General features: G+C 46.2%; 1 protein-coding gene across 1 annotated transcript in view; it reads left to right on the top strand.

Annotated features, from left to right (window-relative positions):
- UCK2 (uridine-cytidine kinase 2) overlaps window positions 1-24192 on the top strand; it is a 68920-nt gene that overhangs the window by 25775 nt on the left and 18953 nt on the right. The window contains exon 2 of the mRNA XM_026517267.4: window positions 23120-23279. Coding sequence (XP_026373052.1) covers window positions 23120-23279 — 160 coding nt within the window. The remainder of the gene's footprint in view (window positions 1-23119; window positions 23280-24192) is intronic.

The following is a 24192-nucleotide window of genomic DNA, read 5'->3' as shown; positions in this document are numbered from 1 at the left end:
TGTCCCTGGGGAGACCGGCCAAGTTCAAGGAGGTTATATCAGGCTTTGCAGCAGAAGTGTCTGGGCCTGCCGCGGGATCTGCTGAGTCAGTAGTCCCGGTTTCATCACCGACTCTGCGAGTGTGCAGGTGGCTCCTGGGCTGACTCCCTGCCTGGTGCTCCTCCCTCAGCCCAGGAGAGGACCACTGGCGGGAGGGAGAGTTTCTGAGACTTTGCACCTGTGCCTTTCTTTACCTTTGGGAAGGTGTTCTGGGCATTCCAGCTGTGTTCAAAGCAACAAAGAGGACTGTGGGAGCTGGTGCTGGATTCTGGACTCGTCTGTCTGAGGCCTTCAGGGATTGTTCTGTTAGCAAAGTGAGTGTTGAAAGGGGCTGAGTAAACCATGAATCCTGTTTTCTGGATTGGCCTCTGCTGGATAACTTCTCCTCAGGTTGCTTTTTGTTGCTACAACCTGTTTACTAACCATACATTTTGAGGAATGAACGAGATAAGATAGCTCACTGAGTTCTGACACAGGGAATGAAGGACTATAATGAGGTCTATATGAAGCAGCCTTCTTCTTCTCTCCCTTTTTTTTTAAGTAGCCTCCATGCCCAGCATGGAACCCAACATGGGACTTGAACTCATGACCCTGAGATCAAGACCTGAGCTGAGATCAAGAGTCGGATGCTTGACTGACTGAGCCATGCAGGTGCCCCAAGACCTGTTCTTCACGTGCACTTTGAACCTCCTGGGACAGGTGTTGGAATGGGTACTATCCTTCCCTGTGAGGAGGCTGCTGCTGATTGGAGAGTGGAGCTTGACACCAGTGGCTACTCCTGAGTTTGTGGGATTCTAGGGAGAGGCTCATAGCTGTCACCTTCCTCCTTTGTTGGAGACTCTTGGCCTCCATCCTTAGCTGCTGTCTGAATTGGCCAACCTCAGCTGCCCTCTACTGCCGCCTCTTATTTGCTCTCCTTGTTACGTGTGTCCGAACGTTCAGGCAAGTGTCATCTGTCCTCTGGGTCCCATCTCTGAACCTTCCCCTGCGTTTCAGAGCTCAGTAGCACCCTGTTAACAGGGTCAACTGGATTGAAAGTGAAAGACGCATCCCCAAAACAATGCATGTCGTCAACAAGCAATAATGGGATTAGCTGTGATTCATTGACCACTTAGGAGGTGCCTGTAAGCTAGGTGTCCCCTACCTGGCCATCTTAGGAGAAACTTAGGCCAAAGGAGGTTAACCACTTGGCTCAAGGTCACCCAACCACATCTGGATGCAAACACAGATCTTTGGAACACCAGCCTAATTTCTCTTCATCATGCTATCTTGCCTGCAGGGAAATAATACCAATTTCATGATACCACTTTTATAATGTCAGTAAATTATGTTACATTTTCGGTAAACTGATAATTATCGGGTGGCCCGTGGGGAATAGAGGGAGCTGGGCTGGAGGTCCCCATCATTTTTATTCTGTAATGACTCCCACTTGGAGGTCATTGCCCATTGGAAGGAAAGTTCTGAGCCCTCCCAGCAGCCTTGGTAGAGATCCTCACTAAATACTTCAATAAAACATGAGAGTTCTCTGCTCTGTGCTCCCAGAGGTCTCTGTGCTCACGTACAGTGACTTATTCTCCATCTTCGCTTCCTTCCGAGTGGTCTCCGAGAGAAAAGTCCAGGAAGCTAAGCCCTGCACCTGAGTGTGTCTTCCTGCTGCATCCCGGACACTCGTGCCCTTGCTAAGGCAGCCCGGGCGGGGATGGAAAATGTCCCCAGGCTGTTCTCTGGCCACAGCTCCACTGCTCCGAGGTCCTTTGGAGTAAAACCCGCAGGAGCCCGGAACCTCAAGGCCAAGTGTTTCAGATAAGCCTCCTTCCAAGTCCTGACACCTTCGAAGACTTAGTTGTCCAGAGAAATGATTGAAAAGGATTCCAAGCACCCTTGTTTCCATAAGGAGCAGTTTAGTGAATGGAGCAGCTACAGTCTGAGACTTCGGTCGGCCTTTTTTTTTTTTTTTTTTTTTTTTTTAACTGCCTTAATCGTACAGTCAGGTGGTTGCTGGCTGCCGGCTGCTGGCAGCGATGCTGCCTCCGCCTACTTCCCCACCAGTAGGTGGGGTCTCGGTTCAGCTCACAGGTCTTAATGTCATTGCTGAGTGGCCTTGACAAGACACTTAAACCTTCAATGAGAATAAAATAGTATCATACGGAGACACTCAACAATTGTTACCTTCCCTTTCACTTGAAATCTGGAAGAGCAGCTTGTTAGATTTGCGGGTAAAAATAAAGCATAAATAACCTATAATTGAGGATCTCCCTGGGTAGAAAAAAACCACAAAGCTTTATTTAAATTGGGAACCCTGATAGGCATTCAGCTATTTAGAGATGATTTTTTTTTCTTACCGTCTGGTTCTCAGCTGCGGCAGCCAGATCTGGAACATTCCATGCAAGCCTCTGGGCTCCAAGAGAAGACGTGCACAGCTCCAGGATGTCCATTCAGAGGGCACTGCCTTTTCCTGTGGCTGGCACCGGCTGTGCTAGAGGTCTGCTTTGTATGTTGACCCTAAGAGGTGTGATGCACTTGAGGGTGTCCCTCTGGGGGACACACAGAAAAGTCGCGGGCCAGACAGGCATGGAGTAGAGCAGTCTAGAGGGAGGTGGGCCGGTTGTGTGTTGAACAAGCCACATTGAAGAAAAAAGCTTCAGAAATAGAGGTCTTTTGTATCCTCAAGCACTAGCATTTACTCACTTGTACAGACTTTCTTTTTTCCTCAAATTTGACCATCGCAGCAGCATTGTTTTCTTAAATTTTGTGGATAGATTGTCAGTATTTTGTCAGCAGTATGGATCAAGTTGACATCACAAGCTATGCTGGGAACCTAATCCTTACTCGTTTGCACGGAAAATGTGTTCCTGCCTTGCACAGCCAGTGAACTTTCGGGTGGCAGTGTGTAAGTTGGGGGCTACTTGTAGGGTATTTTGTAAACAAGGAAACCTTTCTTTTTAAGCCAGGGCCCTCCCTGGGGAGTTGTCGCTGGAACCAGATGCTAAAAAAGCATATTTGAAATTAGTTTTTTGGTTTTTTTTTTGTTGTCATTGGTTTTGTTTTTAAGTAGGCATCACACCCAACGTGGAGCGTAACATAGGGCTTGAACTCATGACCCTAGGATCAAGACCTGGGCTGAAATCAGGAGTCGAACACTTATAGCCGACTGAGCCACCCAAGCTAAACCTAAATTAGTTTTGGAATTGACCTTGATAGGGCTGAGCCTGAGTAACCTCAAACAGGATGTTCTAGAAATGAAGAATATTAGTCGTGGAGGCATAGAAGTCATCCCGTCATCCTAACTGCTGGATTGCAAACTGGTTTCGTCATCGATAAAGATTAGGTTCTCAAATGTCCGTAGAAAGCACATATGAGGGGCACCTGGGTGGCTCAGTAGGTTAAGCATCTGACTTTGGCTCAGGTCTTGATCTCAGGGTCCTGGGATCGAGCCCCACATCAGGCTCCCTGCTCAGTGGGGAGTCTGCTTGTCTGTCTGCCCCTCCCCCTGCTAGTGCTCATGTGAGTGCTCTCTCTCTCTCTCAAATAAATAAATAAATCTTTAAAAAAAAGATAGCATTTAGGATATATGTCAGTTACATTATGTATTTGTCAAACACAGCAGTCACCTTGCATGTGTTACGTGTTTATAACACAAAAATGTCATTTATTTTTTAATAGTTCCTGCGTTGGTTTTTCCAGTTACCAGGTAAGTGGCCCCACATATCACGGTTCTGGATCTGCCACCTGTTTTTGTGCATTCTTTGGCTTTTGCAGTGGTCATACTCGGGGTGCCAAATGAGAGGAGGAAACCACAGACATTTCCCCATCTCCACCCAAGCGCCATGTATCCTAATGATAATGGATGGTAAACCTCCCCAGAGAGCACGGCTTTTCCTCTTAGCAGTCATTTTTAAGCACTGTAAACAGCCTGATTTTTTAAAATAACGTTTCAGACACAAATGTCTTTATGATTTGCATGAGTATCAGCGTCTCGTGTGTGGAGTTTTGGGTTGGCCCTCTTGCTGCCTGAGCCATGTCATTTGGTGCATAAACAAATAATTAGAATAGTATAAAGAAGAAAAAAGTGACTTCTTCCTACACCCAGATCTAATCTTTGTTGAAACTGTTCTATTTCTTTCGGAACTTTAATGTATATACATCCATGAAACTTAGTTTGTTTTTGGATAAAACTTGAGAAAAAAATAGTTTTGTATCATAATTTTTTAAACTTCACATCTCCTGAGCATTTCCCCATATTACCAAATATTCTTTTTTTTTTAAGAAAGATTTATTTATTTGAGAGAAAGTGAGTGTGCCAATGGGGTGGGGGTGGGGTAGAGGGAGAGAGAGAATCCCAAGCAGACTCCCTCCCGAGAGAATCCCAAGCCGACTCCCGAGAGCACAGAGCCCGACCTGGGGCTTGATCCCAGGACCCTGAGATCATGACCCAAGCCGAAGTCAGATGCTTAACTGGCTGAGCCACCCAGGCACCCCCATATTCTGAAATATTCTATGCAAATGTGACTCAGCAGCATTGTGTGTGCCAAGACCTATTTAACAAATCCCACCCCCTCCTTGTTTGACTGTGTAGCTTGTCATCAAGTGTTTTGCAGTGTTGGACATTGGGTTCCTCTTTAATTATTTCCTTAAGATCGATTCTTGAAAGTTGAAGTATTAGTTAGAAGGCTGAACATTTTTCATACTCTTGCCTGGTGGGCAGAATTCTTGGTGCCTGGCGTTGGCAGCACTGTGAGTGGTTTCCCGTGATCACTGGGTCCCAGACGCGGTGTGTTGCCAGGGTGGCAAGGCGGTGAGCCTCCCCCAGCAGTCATGGTGAGTGCGGCAGTGAGAGCCACTGGAGAAAACACTGGTGAGATATGACAGTTCTCCATTTTCTGCTCTTGCTTTTTTTTTTTTTTTTTTAAGATTTTATTTATTTGCCAGAGAGAGAGAGAGTGTACAAGCAGGGGGAGTGGCAGGCAGAGGGGGAAGCAGGCTCCCCGCTGAGCAAGGAGCCGGATTCGGAACTCGAACCCTGGACCCCAGCCGAAGGCAGATGTGTAACTGGCTGAGCCACCCATATGTACCCGCTCTTGCTTGTTTTGCAGAGAAGGGGGCTTGGCGTTCTTTCTTACTCAGCCCCGTTTATATACTCCTTACTTTTTTTTCGTGTGGAAAGATAGGCTTGTATCATATTGTCTCTTTAAACCTCTCCCACATAAAAAAGCGAGCCACTGGCTGTGCATTCCATTTCAGTAGGAAGCTCTTCAAACAAAGTGTCTACCATGAGAGCTTCGTAAAAGTGATCTGAAATGAGCACACTGGTGATCGTCGCCAGGGAGCCCGTGAGAACACTTGGAGAAGGAAGGGGCATGGTTAACTGGGAGAACCCCAGCTGTAATAAGTGTAGAATACTCATAATCAGACGCGGCTCCCATCAGCAGTGACAGAAGTCATGCCAGGATTCTTGGTTCTATGAAGGTGAGACCAAGCTTAATGCTTCCACGTGCTTGGCAGAACTCTAGTTCTCCATCACTGTTTCTTCCCCAGATACTTGGCATGTGGCTGGAAGGGAGTGGTTGGCTGGAAGGGGAGCAGGGAGATGAAGCAAAGGAAGACTAGGAGCAAAGGTCCTTGCAAGGGGCGATCTTTTATATCTTCCTGGAAGAGGACGTTCGGTCTGGGAGATTAAAGTCTATGCTTGTGTTGTTCCCATACCAGGAAGTAAGTACCCCTTAGGAGCATGGCCTGAAGTTGGTAACTAGTAATACAGGCTATTGATTTGTTTTAATTAAGTGTTCATTATTGAGGAATTGATTTCTGGAACTGAGAAAAAAGTGTTATGGTAAGGTCTTTCCCTCCTCCCCCTCCTTCCCTGTCATGGCTTTAGGTGCTATATTTCAGTCCTCTGACCCAGACCCTGGAGGACATCTTGGTTCGTCCTCACTAACCTTTATTGTTTCCTTTTTTTTTTTTTTTTTAATTCTGATAGTAGCCATCCTAAATGGATGCGAAAAGGCATATCATCTTGTTTTGATTTGTATCCCTAATGATTAGTGACGTTGAACATCTTTTCATGTACTTATTGCCTGTCCGTATATGTTCTTGGGTAAAGTGTCTGTTCAAGTCTTTTGTGAATTTTTTAATTGGTTTGTTGTTGTTATTGACTCATAGGAATTCTTTATATATTGTGGATACCAATCCCTTATTGGATATGAGATTTGCAAAGATTTTCTCCTATTCCTTAGGTTGTTTTTTTACTCAGTTGATAGTATCCTTTGATGCATAAAAGCTTTTAATTTTTGATGAAGTGCATCTTATTTTTTCTTTTGTTGCCTCTGTTTTTGGCATCATATCCAAAAAATCATCACCAAATCCAATGCCATGACACTTTCCTCCCGTGTTTTCTTCTAGGAGTTTCATAGTGTCAGCTCTTAATTTTGGCCTTTGATCCATTTAGAGTTAATTTTTGTATATTGTGACAGGTGGGGTGGCAGCCCCATTTTTTTCCAACATGAATATCCAGTTTTCCTAGTACGATTTTAAAGTTAATTTTAATATATGAAAGAAGATGCTTAGCTGCTACTCACAGGGGTTATTGAGCCAGTCTCTGTTTAAATGATGTGGGAAGAAGAGATCCAAGCTTCTCGTTCCATCCTGGAGAGAGACGGCACACTAGAGGACGCTTTCCCAAGAGAACTGAGTGCTGTTTCCTGGAAATGTGCAGGAGCCATTTCAAGGGAGATGGGGAGGGGGGGAAGAAGGAGATCATCAAGGTAAGATTACAGACACTTGGTATGTAATGTGCTTCTTACTTTCCTGTCTTCAGTTTTGTGTTTCATTTATGGAAGGCTCGTTTGGACTGAAACTCCCCATGAGTCTTTAGTTTGGTGTTTTGTTGTTTTGTTTTGTTTTGGTGGGGGCGTGTGCTTGTTTTAGCTATTTGCCGTGGTGGGGAGAAACAGGATTTCATACTCTGAACAGAATATCCTGCACGGGGTGGGAGAAATACACCTTGTAAAGTAAGTAACTTTACGTGTGGCCTTCGTCTGTGACGTACTCCACACTTGCTGCGGATTCCCGCTCTTCACGTGGGGCCGCCGGCCAGATCCCTTAGCCTCTGTGCAGCTGTGGGCCTGAGGGTTGAAAGCAGAGCCTGCCTCTTTCCGGAGGAATTCCAGAGGGACACAGCTGCAGGTTTTTCTGTAACTGTTTGTATGTGCACAGGAAGTTTCTTAACAGCCCACAGCGCTGCATCTCATTTCCGTTCAGTTGCTTGCCATCCGTGTCCCTGGCCGTCTGGCTGGAAGCTTCTGGTGCAGAGGGCCACTGGCCTGCAGCCCTCCTGCCGTCTCGTGGTCCTCCTTCAATCCAGGCAGGATCTCGGGAGTTGAAGGCAAAGAAAGGGTGTGAGGGTCATGGAAGAGAAGACATCGTAGGGGAATTTAGTATACATTTCTATGTAGGGAAGTCCTTTCTAACTACAACAGGATAAAGAAACATTAGAAAATATCAATTTACATAAGTTAAGATTTTTCTACAGGAAACACCACTTCAAAGTAAAAAGACCGTAAACTGGAAAAAATATTTGTGTTACAATGCGAAACGGCCAGTTTTTTTAGTATATAAAGAGCTTTTTAGAATCAGGTATAAGAGACCCATAACTGAGCAGAGAAATGAGGATAGGGCATCAACAGCATGGTTTCAGAAAAAGAAAAATTGGGGCGCCTGGGTGGCTCCGTCGTTAAGTGTTTGCCTTCGGCTCAGGGCATGATCCTGGCGTTATGGGATCAAGCCCCACATCGGGCTCCTCCACTGGGAGCCTGCTTCTTCCTCTCCCACTCCCCCTGCTTCTGTTCCCTCTCTCGCTGGCTCTCTCTCTCTGTCAAATAAATAAAATCTTTAAAAAAAAAAAGAAAGAAAAAGAAAAACTGAAGGCTTTTAGGCATAGAAAAGATGTTTATTCTCACTTAGAGCAATAAATTAGATTGCTAGCATGAAGTTAGATATTCTTAAAGGGTATGAGGAGGCTGGTAGATGTGAATCATTGATGGGGGGCTGTCTGGGCTTATATATGGAAGTTTAAAAAAATGCAGATTGTTGGCCTTAGCAAATCCAGTACTGGAAACTTGTCCTACTTATATAAAGCTTGTTTTTATTTTTATTTTTTAAGGATTTTATTTATTAGAGAGAGACCGTGTGCTCGAGAGAGCTAGCACAAGCAGGAGGGAGGGACAGAGGGAAAGGGAGAAGCAGACTCCCCACTGAGTAGGGAGCGCCACGTGGGGCTCAATCCCAGGACCCCAGGATCATGACCTGAGCCAAAGACAGACATTTCGCCAATTGAGCACCCAGGTGCCCCCATAAAGCTTGTTTTAGAAAAAGCTGAGCACCGTTTAAATGTCCATCAGTGGAAGATGAGCTGCGGTTCCTTCCTGTGAATACGGTGAGGCTTATACAGAGCAGGTGTTCCTAAATGCACCATGGGATGGTCTCAGATATGGGAGTGAATGAAGGTGTTCCTGCTTGGAAAGTTCACATACCTGCAGGTTTTGAGCTGCAGTGACCCACCTCTGAACGGATGGGTACAGAATGGAAAACAGTGGCTGCCCAGAGGTTGTCAGAAAGGTGCTGGGGACACAGGGTGGGAAGAGGCCTACTCGGTGCTATTTTTTACCTTTGAAATTTTGTTACCTGGCTGGTGATCCTACCTCTGGAACAGCTGACAACCTCGAAAGTAAAAGTAAGTGCAAAAACTGGGGTGAGAACTGCAAAAAAAAGAAAAAAAAAAAAAAAGAAAAAAAAAATCAACCAGAATTTCTGCTCAGGTTTTAGATCAGCAAGACGGGAACAGTAAAGCCCTGACAAATTAACAGAATTCTGCACTAGAGAATGGTGTTTCTTAGTTTTGGTAGGTAGGAAGAAAGGCAAATGTAGGGGCATGAATCACAAAGGCTTCAACTGAATTACGAAAGAAAAGCATCTCAATAGACTGTTAACAAGAAATATTTATAGCAATGAAAATTTGACGGGTCTTAGGGAAGAGAATAATTTTTATTGAACATGTCTGTTGTGTTAACCACGGTCGGCTGTGTGTCATCCCGTTAACACTTAGCACCCGTTGGTGGAGGGGATATCAGGCTTCACAGCTGGTAACAGTTGTAACAGTCGGAGAGGTTTTGTTGCCTGGTGTGGTTGTAGCAGTGTCAGGAACCAAGCCAGGTCCTGTGTGCCCAGCCTGATTCCAGAGGACCCATTTTTTGCCTTTTAGAACTTTGGTAAGTGGGTAGCTTTTGTCTATCTTGGTTTGTTTTTAATCTGTCTTGCTCAGAAGTTTATTGGGCATTTCTATCAAAACACAAAAGCTCACTTGAATAGTATTTTTACGTATCTGCAGCCTAGTAATTGCTTCTCATTTTCAGAAAAATTTTTTAAAAAAAATTCTTATTTGTCAGAGCACAAGCAGGGGGAGTGGCAGGGAGAAGGAGAAGCGGACTCCCCGCTGAGCAAGGAGCACGATGCGAGACTGGATCCCAGGACCCTGGGATCACAACCTGAACGACCTGAGCCCAAAGCAGACCCTTAACCAACTGAGCCACCGAAGCATGCCTGGTTCTCATTATAAAGGCCGTAAAGCACATTGCCAGACCTAGAAGCAACTTCTTGGTCACCAGGCAAACCGTAGATTAAGTTCAAGGCTGTGCAGTTTCACTTTAAAGTATAGTCGAAGTCTTCAAAAATGGGTTGGATCTGTTGGGAATGCATGATAATGATTAACCAGGATATTTGAGGAAGTAGAAACTTGATAATGCCAGCTAGCGATAGTTCACTGGTAGAGCAAACAGAAACACCAGGAAAAATTCTGCAGGAAAAGATTATAAAGTGAAATGGTACGTCCTTATGGCATGTATCCTCTGAAAGAAGAAAAAAAAATTGTGTCCAGGAGTATATAAAAATAGAAGTTGAAGAAAGTGCTCGCAGCCTCTGTGATTAAAAAAAGAGAGAATTTGAGCCCACTAAAACATGGCAGGTGCATTCATTTCCTAGGGCTGCAGTAACCAATTGCCACACGCGTACTGGCTTAATATACAAAACAGTTTTTACTCTCCTGCAGTCCTGGAGGCCAGAGCCCAAAATCTAGTTTGGCAGTGATGGTTTCTTCTGGAGGCTCTGAACGCAAATCTGGTCTATGCTTCTCTCCTGGCTGCTGTTGGAGCTTCTTGGCTTATAGGTTCTGGTCCCTACCCCTGTCTTCACACGGCATTCCCTGTGTGTCTCTGCATTTTCTCCTTTTCTGTTTTTTATGGACACTTGTCGTTGGGTTTAGTACCCATCCTAATCCGGGATGATCTTGAGATGCTTAACCTTCTATCTGCAAAGACCTTTATTCCAAATAAGGTCACATTCTGAGTTTCTGAAGGTTGGGACATAGTCGTATGTTTTTGGGGGCCACGGTTCAGCCCACAACAGTGTGTTCTTTTGTGTCCCTCCCCCCCATTCATGTCTGTCCCACATGTGGAACACATTCACTCCATACCAATTAGTTATTTGGGGTTTGTGAGGAAAAAAGAATTTTGAGAGGGGAGAGCTTGAATTTCTGGTATTATAAAAGACAAATTGTAGAAGATGAATGGTCATTGATCTTTTTTTTTTTTTTTTTTGAGATCATGGTCAATTCACACAGTTGTAAAAAGTAATACAGAGGGGTCCCATGTACCTTTTCCTTAGTTTCCCCAATGGTAGTGGCTTACAAAACACAACCAGGGGATTGATACTGATACAGTGAAGATACAGAACGTTCTCCTCACTGCAGGGTCCCTCCCTCAGGATGCCCTCTGTTTGCTGCCCCCTGCCTTCTCTGCACTACCATTCCCCCTTGTCCCTAATCCCTGCCAACCACTAACCTGCTCTCTGTTTCCATAGTTGTCTTTTCTAGAGTGTTACATAAAAGGAATCCTACAGTATTTACCCTTTTGGGATTGCCTTCGTTTTCTTCAGCAAAATTACCTGGAAATTTATACAGGTGGTCGTTTCTTCCTTTTCACTGCTACATAGTGTTCCATGGTATGGTCGCACCACAATTCACTTAACCTTTTACCCCTTGAAGAACATCTGAGTGGTCTCCAATATGGCTATTATGGAATAAAGCTTCTGTGAACATTCGTATACGTGTTTCAGGGTGAGCATGTTTTCGTTTCTTTGGGATAAATGCCCAGGAGTACAACTGGCAGGGTCATACGGTAATTGCGTGTTCAGTTTTTTAAGAAAGTGCCAAATTGTTGGGGGCACCTGACTGGCTCCGTTGGTAGAGTATTCGACTCTTGAACTCAGGGTCATGAGTTCAAGCCCCACGTTAGCTGTAGAGATTACTTTAAAAAATAAAAAAAGAAAGAAAGTGCCAAATCGTTCTCCTGAGTAGATGAACTGTTGACATTTCTACCAGCACTGTATGAATGATCTTTTCTCCCCATTGTCACCAGCATTTGGTGTTGTCACTATTTTTTCTTTTGGCTATTCTGATAGGTATGTAGTGACATGTCGTCTTGATGTTAATTTACATTTGCCTAATGGCTGACGATGTTGAACGTATCCCCATGTGCTTATTTGCCAGCTGTGTATCCTCTTGGGTGAAATGTCTCTTCATGTCTTTTGCCCGTAATCTAATTGTGATTATTTGTTTTTTTACTGTTGAGTTTTGAGAATTCTTTATGTATTCTAGATACTAATCCTTTGTTGGACATGCGTGTTACAAGTATTTTTCCCCCCATCTATAGCTCATTTGTTCATTCTAAGAGAATATTTCACAGAGCACATTTTATTTTTGAGGAAATTCATTTTATCAGTTTCCCCTTTTATGGGTAATGCTTTTGGTGTCAAGCTTAAGAAAATGTTGCCAAGCACTAGATCTTGAAGACTCTCTCCTGTTTTTTTCCTTAATAAATTTGATAGATTTTCTTTAAAGATTTTCTTTATTTATTAGAGAGAGAGAGAGGGAGCACAGGGAGGAGGGGCAGGGGGATAAGCAGACTCTCCACTGAGTGGGGAGCCCGACAGGGGGCTCGATCCCAGGATCCTGAGATCATGCCTTGAGCTGAAGTCAGACGCTAAACTGACTGAGCCACCCAGGCACCCCAGTCCATGGTCCATTTTGAGCTAATTCTTACATAAAGTGTGAAGTTCAGGTCAAGGCTCATAGTTTTGCCTGTGGACGTCCCGTTGCTCCAGTGCCATTTCTTGAAAAGGCTCCCCTCCCTCTGTGGAATTGCCTTTGTGCCTTTGTCAGATCAGTGGGACATACTTGTGTGGTTGTAAAACAGAAGTTGGGCCTGTATTTACTGATAGTAGCTTCAGTTCCACAAATTAAGGAAAGAAAATCATTCTTTTGAGAGGATATTTGCTTTAACTCCTCTTAGTTTCCAGCAGTACATGGGCCCTAATAATTGAGGACGACTTTCAGTGTGGTCAACGCACCATCCTTTCTGGAGTCACATGGTCTGTGTCACCTTGGGAGTTCTTTGATCTATTTTTTGATTCCAGAGTTGTTTTGGGGGCCTAGGAGGTGGTTGATAAACGATGAATCCATCAACACCTGGAAGGGGAGCCTCACGAGAATGAAGTCTGCTCATAGAGGATTTGAACCCCTTTTCTTCAAAGCTATGAAGAATAAATATGACGTTGAGTTTTCAAAGACACTTTAAAAGAGACTTTCAAAAGGGAAGGGAAGTGGGTTGTTGGCACAGTGTTTTCAGTTTCCTTTCCCTGCTGCTCTGTATTTAGGCCTGGGTGCTGGAGGAGACCTAAAGAGGAAATTTTTAAAAAAAGAATCTTTTGATAACCAGATAGTTTGACTTCTGGTTTTCCACAGTGTGGAGGAGGATTGCTGGGAAGGAAGAGTTAACTCAGCTATAGTGGATACAGCAAAGCACCCTTGTGCTGTTAAGTCTTCATTAAACGTTTACCCATGTGTGGCCTTCAATTTGGAAAGATTGAGGAGAGGACCCAACTGGCACACTGTGCCCTCCTTTATCCCATTCATGTTTTTTTTTTTTTTTTAAACAAGGGGGAGAGTGTCAGCTTTCTTTTTGTGTCTCTCTCTCAGAAGAACTTGAGTCCTGGGCCCTAATTTCTGTGCTAGACATATTATTCTCACTCAGTAAGCCAGGCTACAGCAGGTGGGCGGGCTTGGGTATGCCTCTTCCAAAGACATCCTCACCTTTTCCTGGGACAAGGGCCTTGGTTTGCTGGGTCTTACCCTCTCATCCAGTTTCCTAACCCTCAAATAAAGAAAAGGGGGAAGGAAGTAGATCCAGCCTCACTTGCAACCACGAGGCGGTAAGAACTGACCCTTCAGCAGACTTCCTCTCTGCTCCCACCTTTCCAAGGGGGCTTCGTAAGCAACAAAGTCATCAAAGCTTGCAATGAGCCTAGATGGTTTTAAGTGTGTGTGTATGTGTGTGTGTGTGGGTGCCTTTTGTGCTTATCCTGTGGGGGATACAAAGACATACCCACAAATTTCCGTATGCAGGCTCAGAATCAGCGAGGGGAGCCTGGAATCAATCACTGTTTTGTACTGAATCATTTTAACCCAGTTGTGAGGCCTCGTTGCTGCTTGGGGACAAGCACAGTCCTGTCTTGCCTGATGTTTGGCTTTTGTTCTGTGGCAGCTGTTTACCAGGCTGTGGATGAAATGAACACTTGGCTTTACAGGGGGAGCAGGGACACACCCCTCCCCCTCCCCCTCCCGCCTTTTTTTTTTTTTTCTTTGAGATGATGTGGAAGAAATACTGCAGTTTTCAGTTTTGACTGGTTTGCCTTCCAGATTTGCCCCGTGGCATTCAGCCGCATGTTACGTGGTGACAGTCCTGGCGCGCACACCAGTCTGTATTGTTTCCCGCTTACGCATTTACACATCATCTTCCTGTAACCGTCACTGATCCCACTGTAAGTCTGATAGCTGGTCAGAGGGCAGGAATGTTAGGATCCTTCCTCTGTGCTGCTTTCTCGAAGGGTTTCGCCAGTTCGTAACATGCCCGTGTGTGTGCATCTGTTTCAAGGCGGCGAGGTCTTAAAGCGTTTTTGCTCATTTCTGCTCGAACGCACCTGCAGGGGCTCACCTGTTTCCCAGAGCATCCGTCCGGCCTCCTTTAACGTGTACTTAAATACCATTTTCTCCCCGGAGAACGAATTGTAGGGAATCAGAAGTGATGTGTCTTGCCCGCCTCCTAGGAAAATGTGTATCAGAAAAATTAACTTCGGGGGCGCTTGAGTGGCTCAGTCAGATAAGCAGCTGACTCCTGACTTCAGCTCAGGTCATGATCTCAGGGTCCTGGGATCGAGCCCCACATCAGGCTCCATGTTCACTGGGGAGTCTGCTTCAGGATTCTCTCTCTCTCTCCCTCTCCCCCTGCTCATGCTCACTCTCTCTGTCTGTCTCTCTGTCTCTCTCTCAAATAAATAAATAAATCTTAAAAAAAAAAAAAGAAAAAAAAAAAAGAAAAATTAACTTCGAAGGAAGCCTGTGCTTTGCGAAACCTGCAGAGAGTAAATTGCAGAGTCTTGCGGACAGCGTTCTGCTCCCGGCAGCTCCTGTGTATTCATTGCTGGCACTGTACCTGTGCGTGCAGGGTTGTTGGGGCCCTCGGGGAGGGAACAGGTCTCCCTCTCGTGTGGCAAGGCTCAGCAGTGTGTGTAGTGCCGAAGCGCGTGCGTTCTGGGGCCAGCCTGCCCGCGTTCCAGGAGCAGCTCCGCTGCCCTTGATCCTGGGCTAGCTGTGTGATCTGCCTCCTGTGCCCATTTCCTGCTGCCTAAGTGGGGATGATGCGAACACCCACCTTCTCAGGGCTGGTTTGAGGATTAAATAAGGGAGTGTCTGCAAGGTCGTGTGAATAGGTGCTGGCATTTGGCCTGTTCTGTGTAGCTCTTTGGTTTTTTTTAGTTTAATTTTTTAAAAAGATTTTATTTATTTGCGAGAGAGCACATGAGCAGGGGCGGGAGGGCAGGAGAGCGAGAAGCAGGCTCCGCGCTGAGCCGGGAGCCCCACGCGGGGCTGGATCCCCGGACCGTGGGATCATGACCTGAGCCGAAGGCAGACGGTTAATGGACTGAGCCACGCAGGCGCCCCTTCTGTGTAGCTCTTAAGTGTTAACTGTTGTTCATTAATCCCCAGTTGACTCTAAAGCAGTTTAAGTTGATAAGTGCCCCTTGATAGGGTTTTTCAGTAAGCGCTCACGACTTCCGAGAGCAGAGTCAAACATGTAAATTTTCCGAACCCAGCAGTGAGTTCTCAAAATGTCTTTCCTAGGAATGGAGCTTACTGCTATGGACAGTTCACCGAAAAGTCCTGGGAGCACGTTTATGTTGGTGACTCTTGATCAACCAGGATTTTTCTGTCATGCAGTTGAATACCCGGGTTTTTCTAGACTAAACTACCTTCGCAGCCCCAGCGTATGGATCGGGAATTAAAACCGAGAGCTTCTGTTGTGGGGAGTTTTTTATCTGGTACTGTTTATATTCTGGGTTTCCCCTTCCTAGGTACTGTTTCCTCTGTGGAGCTTAGCCTGTTGGCGTAAGCAAGTGCTGAAAGGCGGGGAGGATGTTGAATTCTGCTCTGATACCTCAGGCTCGCTACATAGATGCTGGCAAGTGGCAGAGAGGTGCCCGTGGTCTGGGGACCTTGGTCGGGCAAGTGGTCCTCCTCACCCCGCCTTTTAAAACTCCCATGGAAATGACTTGGCTGATGAGATATTCATGGCTTCTATGATGAGTAAGGCAGCGTCATGGCCCAGGACATGAGAATTACCCCAGCTTTCAAGAGAAGATTTGCACTGAGGTATCCTGGGTATGTGAGGGCTGACCTCGGTATTAAGGTCATTTCGGTTGGAGAGGACAGAAAACCACAAGTGACAGGGTTTAAACAAGATGAGTTATCTCACTGTGCTTCCTCTCTCAGTTCTGTGATCATTGGAGTCTGGGACTCCCTTAATTTAGCTGCTCCACTACCTTTAGTCCCATGATATCAGGGCTGCAAAGTGGCTACTTGTGCTCCAGCTCTCTAGTCTGCATTCCACCCAACAGGAAGGAGAGGCAACAGGGACCCTGATGGTTTAAGGAGATTCCAGGAAGCTGCCACTCTACACTCCTGCTTATCAAATTGGTTAGAACTTAGCACAGTCACCAGGAGCCGCAAGGGAGGCTGGGAAGCAGGGCCAGGTGCCCAGCTAAAATTCTGGGGACTGAGAGTGGGGTGCGCAGCTAGCTGTCCGTGCCTGAGTCCTTTTGGATGGAATGGAGGCTCATCTTAAGAATGAGAAGGGCAAGCTATGCTTTTACAAATACCAGGTTGGGGGTTGCCTGGGTGGCTCAGTCCGTTAAACGTCTGCCTTTGGCCTACGGCTCAGGTCGTGATCTCAGCATCCTGGGATCTGCCAGAACCTTGCGTTCTGCTCAGCAGGGAGTCTGCTTCTCCCTCTCCCTCTGTGCTCTCTCTCTCTCACACACATACACACTCTCTCTCTCTCTAATGAATAAGTAAAATCTTAAACAAACAAACAAAAAAACCAGGTCTGAAGGATAAAGAAGTCTTCTGGATGAATTCATACATTTTCTGTGGTAATCATGGCATACACTTGAGCGAGCCCTGCAGGTGCGCAGTCCTGCGAGGCTCAGGGAGCAAATGCTGAGTCACAGTTGGTCTCTCTGGTCCAGGGGCCTTGTAGGTTATTGCATTGACCTGTGGCTGCTTTTTGGTACCTAAGACTCTTAGATTACATAACAATTTAGTGAATTTCTGACTTAGGTATTTGTGTGTGTGTGTGGGGAAGGGGTGGCGGTAATTGTATTTTGGCCAGGAGAACCCACTTGCAGTGCATGGGTTCTGGGGCACCCAGGCCCCCAAGATGGATGTCCTTACAGACATTACCAGAGCGCCCTGAATACCGCCTCCCTGTGGCTGCCACGCGGTCAGTTCTGTTGGGAATCCCGTTGGCATGTTCGAGCTTTGTTTTACCTTACCCAGGGCAAATTACTGGTGCTTTAGTTTTCTCATGCCTGTAAATTAGAGCTTCAGAGCTGGGTGGGGGCAACCCCTGCCCCCAGAGGAGTGATGTCATGTCTGGGGGGCGTGCTGGACACCGTGTCAGTTAGTGGTAATGTTTCTTACGCAATGTGAGTGACAGCGAAAGCTGCTGTCCGCAGTGTTTGGGGTAACTTGCAAACAGTCCCAGAGTGAAGGAGCTGGATGGGGTCCCCCTGCTTGAAGAGGCACCTGGCCTTCTTGAGCTAATTAGCTAATGGCGGTGGCAGGTTCAGGGCAGGTGTTAAAGGACATCCACAACGCATTCCTAAGGACCAGGAGGCCGTGATGAAGAACACCCTTCACCTGGAGCTGGCTCTTTTCAGCCCTGGGTTGGATGGTTGCTAGGCTCTTCCCCATCCCAGCAGCCCTCCGCCAGATCCTGAGGCAGCTTACCGAGAGTGGGGCAAGCACCTCGATGGGATTCCTAAATGTTGGGTAGCACGTCCCTTCGTCCGTTCTTCTCTAAGGACGCGTTTACGAAATGCCAGCCCATTGCTCTAGGGACCCACCCAGCCTGAAGGCCTCCTGGGCTCTCCGGCTGGCCTCCGTCCAGCTTCTCAGCAGCTACGTGTGGAGGGTGGAGGGCTCTTAACAAAGAAGTTACCCAGAGCTCCATTGCCCTGTTTGTTAGTTTTATTCTGTCAGCAGTATTGGAACTGGACAGAGGACCTGAAGGATTCGATGGTGCGTGTGGAACAGACACACACCAGCAATAGCACGGTTAGATGGTGTCCGGGCCGTCGGAGCCACCTCCTCCATGAGAATCGCTTTAGAGAAATCATACTTCCTATGGCAGGACAGGAGCCTGTGGCCACTCAGCTGCAGGGCCAGCTGGAGGGTCTGTTGACTGCTTGCTCCTGGGGCTTTCCGGATAGGAAGTGTGTCTCTTTGAGAAACGAGGCTGGCACATTGTTCAGCACATCTGGGGGACTGGCCGGATCGTCGAGTCGAATGCGTGCATGTTCTCAGAACTACGGAGCCTTTGGGCTCCCAGTGACCGGCTCCTAACAGCTAGAGTCTTTTGAAGAGACTCCAGTTTAGGTTCCAGACATCTCGAACAGTTGTGTGTGTGTGTGTCTGTGTGTCTGTGTGTCCTTTCAGCTTCTTTTCAATACGCCTGTCACTCCCCTGCCTTTAGTTCTCTGAAATTCTTTGACATTTACCATTATGTTGACTCTCATGATGCAGCGGGACAAAAAACCGAGTTATATTCCTAACCAGTTCCCTCCGTGTCTCCTTTCCCCCATCACTGATCTCTGGAAGTAGAGTCTGTTCATGGAGAATATCAGGGCTTCGGTTCTGGACTAGTGAAAAGAATCGGGCATTGGAAGTTAGAAGAGCTGTGGTTTGAGATTCAGCTCTGGGACCTTGAACAAGGCATTCAACTGATGGACTCCAAGCTTCAGGTTCCTCATTAGATAAAAAAGAGATAAAATAGTCACATCTTGTTGTAATGGAATTAAAGGAGATGGTATCTTCAAATGCCATACAAGTGAAGAAATCTCAGATCCCCTCCACTGATTATTGCATATGTGTGTGTGTGTGTGTGTGTGTGTGTGTGTGTGTGTGTGTTTCTGTGTGTTTATCTCTCTCTCTATCTCTATCTGTATCTCCCACTTTATTCTAAAGATAACCTCATATCGACCTGGCTTTCACTCCAAATTCAGACAGCAACCCACAGTCCTGGCTGGCTTATTTTCCACCTCCCCACCTTTAGAAAAATGTGCTAGAAATGTCAGGAACAGAATATACTGTGGATACGTTGCACTGAGAATGGAGATGTCACTGAAACTAAGCTCAGCTCCAGTGGGCAAAAGCTATTTGCCGGGTCGGTGCAGCCAGTAAGGGGGGTGAGCTCTAGGGTTAGACCAGTTGGCTTGAGTCCTGGCTCTCCCTCCTGTGCCCTGTGCAAGTCGTGTAACCTGTCTTCACCTCGGTCTTCACGTCAGTGGAGTGGGTATGATAATCATTTCTATCACATAGGGTTGTCCTAAGTGAGATCATTTAAAAATACTGAGCCTAGTACTAACTAGGAAGAAAATGCCCATTTTGGTCTTGTTCTAATAATAATGCTTGCTTGAATTGTGGTGATACACACATTGGGTAACGTGTACCACCTTAGCCATACTTAGGTGAACATTTCTGTAGTATTAAGTATAGTCATATGTTAGATGCTGATCTCCAGAACTTCTTCATCATGTAAAAGTGAAGGTATTTCCATTGAAAAACTCCCCGCTTCCTCCCCTCCCCCAGGCCCTGGCAGCCTCTATTCTACTTTGATTCTGTGAATTTGACTATTCTAGATACCTCCTTTAAGTGGAATCCTACAGTATTTGTCTTTCTGTGACATAATCGTTGTAACCCTTAGGCCACCCCACTGATTGGCCCCTTGCCCACTCTTAGTGTCGGTAGGTAAGCTCCCGACTGCCTGCCTTTTCCAACCCTAGTCATTATTTCCCTTCTTGAGATAACGAGACACCTTGGAGTTCCATTTCATCCTGTTGAAGAGGGCAAGATTAGGGGGAAGGCAAATTAAAATGAAAGAGACCTAAGAAGCAGACTTCAAACAAGGCAAGGTAGAGTCTCTGTAGGGCTCTTTCCTCCCGATTGTGTGAAAATTCAAACCTGTCCTCAAGTGGAGGAATAGTATAATGAACCCCTGTGTACCTCTTGCCCCTGGTTCAGCAGCTGTCTAGATTTTTTTTAGAGGCCATTCTTGACAAGTTCCAGGAGGACGAAAATAGTAGAAAAATCTAGACTAACCTGGAGACAGATGTTGTTTGCTTGTTCACACAGTGGTGTTTATGTTAAAGGACTCCTGCCTTGGGACTTCTGACTACCCTTTAGGTTGAGGCCTAAAGGAAGCAGGGTTGTAGGCAAGTCATGTCACGTGGTTTCCACATCTGGGAAGGACAGCACTTGTGACAACCAAGGGCGGTTGTCATGGAACACGTGGCCTAGGGCCTGACTTACTAAATCAGTTACAGGTGATGGTGTGTTTGTAGAAAGTAAGATCACCAAACAGGCCCATGAAGACATGGAGCCGAGGGATACCACTGTGGGCCAGCAAGAGAGCCAGATATATCCTTGATGAGAAATGGTGATGAACGCTGGCTTTCTGGATGTGATCATTAACCTGATTTTATTGGCCATTATATCCATTTGTCCTAGTTTGTACCTGGATTAAGAGAAATGATGGTTTACCTGCAAAATTAGGTAATGTAACTTCTTTATATACACGTTTTTTGGTAGTAGTGAGATTGCTATTCATATTTTAAAAAAATTAATGGATTTTAGCTAGAAGTAAAAAATACCACGATTTGAATAATCAAGTAGATAAGTACATCTGGTCCCATGAAGCCCTCTGTTCATTTTTGTTGTTTGGACTTCTAGAAGTAATTCTGTCTGCTAATAAAAGCTACAGGTGTAGACTTGGACCCTGAGTAGCCTTAGGATATAAGAACCAGATGGAAGTTAGGAAAAGGAAATGATGGGCTGGCACCTGTTTAAAAATGTATAGTTTATAATTGTATAGAGGCTTTGATTCTACTGTGGTATTTTCATTTTTGAATCCAGCTTAAGTCATGTGCAAGTTTTACCTTTCTGTGATTTTTTTTTTTTCCTGGAATAGCTGCTGTGCCAAAAATCCTGTTTTAAATGCTTTTCTGTTAATATGTGAAAATGTCAGAAAAGTAAAATAGTTTTCTTTTTTTTTTTTTTTTTAAGATTTATTTATTTGACACACACAGGAGAGCGAGAGAACGCGCGTGCCCGCAAACACAAGCAGGGGGAGTGGCAGGCGGAGGGAGAGGGAGAAGCAGGCAGACTGCTGAGCAGGGATCCCGACATGGGGCTCCATCCCAGGACCCTGGGATCATGACCTAAGCCGGAGGCCGACACTTCACCCACTGAGCCATCCAGGTGTCCCAGTAGTTTTCAGATAATTAACAATCGAGTCAAAATACTGTTCGTCCAAAGATCCTTATTTGGTTGTGTGTCACAATTGGTGCAATAGGAAATATTGTGCAAAATACTTTCGTGTGGATTGACTAGGGCAACAGGAATGTCCAGTTTTCCTTATGCTTCGACAAAGCAAATACAGAGCTTCTGAGAAATGTAACTTTATAAAGTGTCCTGGTTTTTCCTTGTTAAAACCATTTGGTAAAGTAACTTCTATTGTGAAGCAAGCTCCCAAGACTGAGCCCAAGAAATCTCTATCTATGCCACTTTTATCGTCTCTTGTAATTAGGTCAGCCAGCTCCATAAGGAGGTTCAGCTATGGCTTGTAGGGTTTTTGTAATGTAGACATTCTTATTTTTAAATTAATCTGTACAAAATGGAAGAAAGATACAAGTTGGTAAATACGGTCCTTCAGTATCTCATTCTTTTGAGTGCACTTGTTTTTTATGTTTTTCTTTTGATGAAGAGTATGTATTATGGCAGAGAAAAAGAGGTAGATTTTAGGTTCTGTACCCCAATTCCAATTCCAGCGTGTGGGGCGGGGAGGGTCTTCCCCACATCAACAAGCAATTCCGGACATGAGCAGGGTATCTGGGAATCCCCCCCAATAATTCTGACACTACCTGAAGATAGCATCAGTTCCCACAGGTCGGGCTCAGTCCCGCGAGACCGCCCCCCCCACCCCCTCTGCCCTGACCTCAGGTGTCAGTTGAAAGTCCCTGTTGTCACCTGTGCTACTGGCTGACTGGCCATAGATTGAAGGTTCCAACTGCCCCTTCCTTGGGTTTGATTAATTTGCCAGAGCAGCTCACAGAACGCAGGCATTTTACTTAAAAGGTTACCAGTTGATTATAAAAGGATTTAAGTCAGGACTGGCCAGGTGGAAGAGAAGTTGTGTAGGGCCAGGTGTGAAGAGGAGTGGAGTTTCAGTGCTCTCTGAGCAGGCCACTCTCCCCACACTTCCAGGCGTTCACCAACCAGAAAGCTCACCAAACCTCATCCTCTTGGGTTTGTATGGACGCTTCATGACACACGCATTTCTGGTTCTATCATTGTTGACCCCTGATTCAGCCTCCAGCTCCTGCCCTCTGCCCTCCCCTTCCTGGAGGTCAGGGTGGTAGGACTGAAAGTTCTAACCCAATCACAAGGTTGGTCCCCCTGGCAACTACCCCCTTAGGTTCTTTCCAGAAGCCTCCTCCTTAACATAACAAAGACGGGTGTGCCCCTCCACTCAAAATAGGAAATACAAGGGTTTTGAGAACTGTGCCTGAAGTGCAAGGAGGACTAAATTAAGCATTTATTTTCACAACATCATAGGTAGATATGTGTATTGCCAGCAACATGACACAAAGCGTGTAGGTTTGAGTTGATCTGGAGCCGGCTGTCCCATTCGCGGCAGGGATACCCCACTTTGGTTTTGGTGTTGGTCGCCTTTTGTGTCCCATGTCACTGCACTCCATAAGGGGTGGAGTGTGTGTGTGTGAAGCAGCCCTCAGGCTTACTGTGAGTGTGAGTGCGAACTAGTCCATGGCCAGGCACTAGAGCAAAAGTAACCCAGGGAAGTAGGACCAAAGCCCTGACCTTGGCCTTACTGCTAACTGGCCGGGTTCTCTGGCCATGGTTTTTGATTCTGCATGTGCTCTAGGCACTTATGACCCAGAGGCCCTTTAAGCCATCCGCACGTCATCACTGTGCCTTCTTTTCCACTTTCTGCAGTTTTGTGTGTTATCTATACCAGGGCACAAGCAGGGATAAATAAATTCGTGCTCCTTTGTAATCGTGGCTTTAGAAAAGACTTCATGGATGAGGCGGTAGGAATTACCGCCCTCCTCCCCGCTGAGGCCCCTGCAGATACCTGCGAGTAGTAAGCTGTGTTTAGGAAGGGGAGGAAGAGACTCTGGGACCCCCTCTCAGCCAACTGTCTTTCTCCTTTAGCCTTCTAATCCATCATGCAAGATGGTAGCCTTTGGATTCTTTTTCCAGAAGCCCCTTGCGTGGGGCGTGTGCATCCGTGAGCTACTCTGTAGCCTTTAATCCCCCGCCTTCTCTTCTCTCCTGCAGTCTTCCGTCTGTGCTAAGATTGTGCAGCTCCTGGGACAGAATGAGGTGGACTGTCGCCAGAAGCAGGTGGTCATCCTGAGCCAGGATAGCTTCTACCGCGTCCTCACTTCGGAGCAGAAGGCCAAAGCCCTGAAGGGCCAGTTCAATTTCGATCACCCGGGTGAGTCAGGAGTTGAGGGTGTGGGTGTGTGGGTGTGTGGGTGTATGTGCTCGCCCTCTCATTCACTGAGGAAGTTGTTTGACCTCTTGGAATCTGTTTCCATTGATAAAATGGGGGATGAATAAATACCTTGCGGGGTTATGGTGGGGCCTAAAGAAGGAATTTTGGAAACGCATGCATAGTTGCATGGCTTAGTAAATAACGGATCGCATCTGCATCTGAACCAGAGCGACTCTATGTGAGCCTGTTACGTGAGATTGGCCAGACACAGGATAGCACGAACACATCCTGTTCTGCCTCTGATCTAAAGCAGCCAGGGCCCCCTCCGACTCCCCCATCCCACACATGTGTGCACATGGCAGGGTATGAAACTCACTGATTAGCAGAAAGGACCATGGAGAGTCCAGGATGACTGCGTGACTTTTGCCTTGACAGTACCAGATGAGCACATTGCCCTTTAGCTGGTTTTGGTTCTTTTTTTTTTTTTTTTTAAGATTTTATTTATTTGTCAGAGAGAGAGCATAAGCATGGGGAGCAGCAGGCAGAGCTGGAGAAGCAGGCTCCCCGCTGAGCAGGGAACCCGATGTGGGACTCGATCCCAGGACTCTGGGATCTCATAACCCGAGCCGAAGGCCGAAGTTTAACCGACTGAGCCATCCAGGCGTCACTGGTTTTGGTTCTTACAACTGTTGGAATCAAAACTTGGTGCCCCTTATGCTCCCCTAGTCACGCGTATGCTTTCCAGGTTAACGTGTGCGAGTTCTCAGGATAGCAGCTGAACTTGGAGGAGAGAGATGGCAGAGGCCAAGGGTGGGATGGAAAGGTAGAAAAAAGAAGTGAGTTTCTCAGAACGCATTCATACATTCTGTTTTGAGATCCAGGACATTTGCCTTCTGCTTTGGGTAGAGATCTG

The sequence above is a fragment of the Ursus arctos genome, unplaced genomic scaffold (genome assembly GCF_023065955.2).
Source record: "Ursus arctos isolate Adak ecotype North America unplaced genomic scaffold, UrsArc2.0 scaffold_2, whole genome shotgun sequence".
Classification (NCBI taxonomy): Eukaryota; Metazoa; Chordata; class Mammalia; order Carnivora; family Ursidae; genus Ursus; species Ursus arctos.
This window is presented reverse-complemented; position numbering and strand designations above follow the sequence as displayed.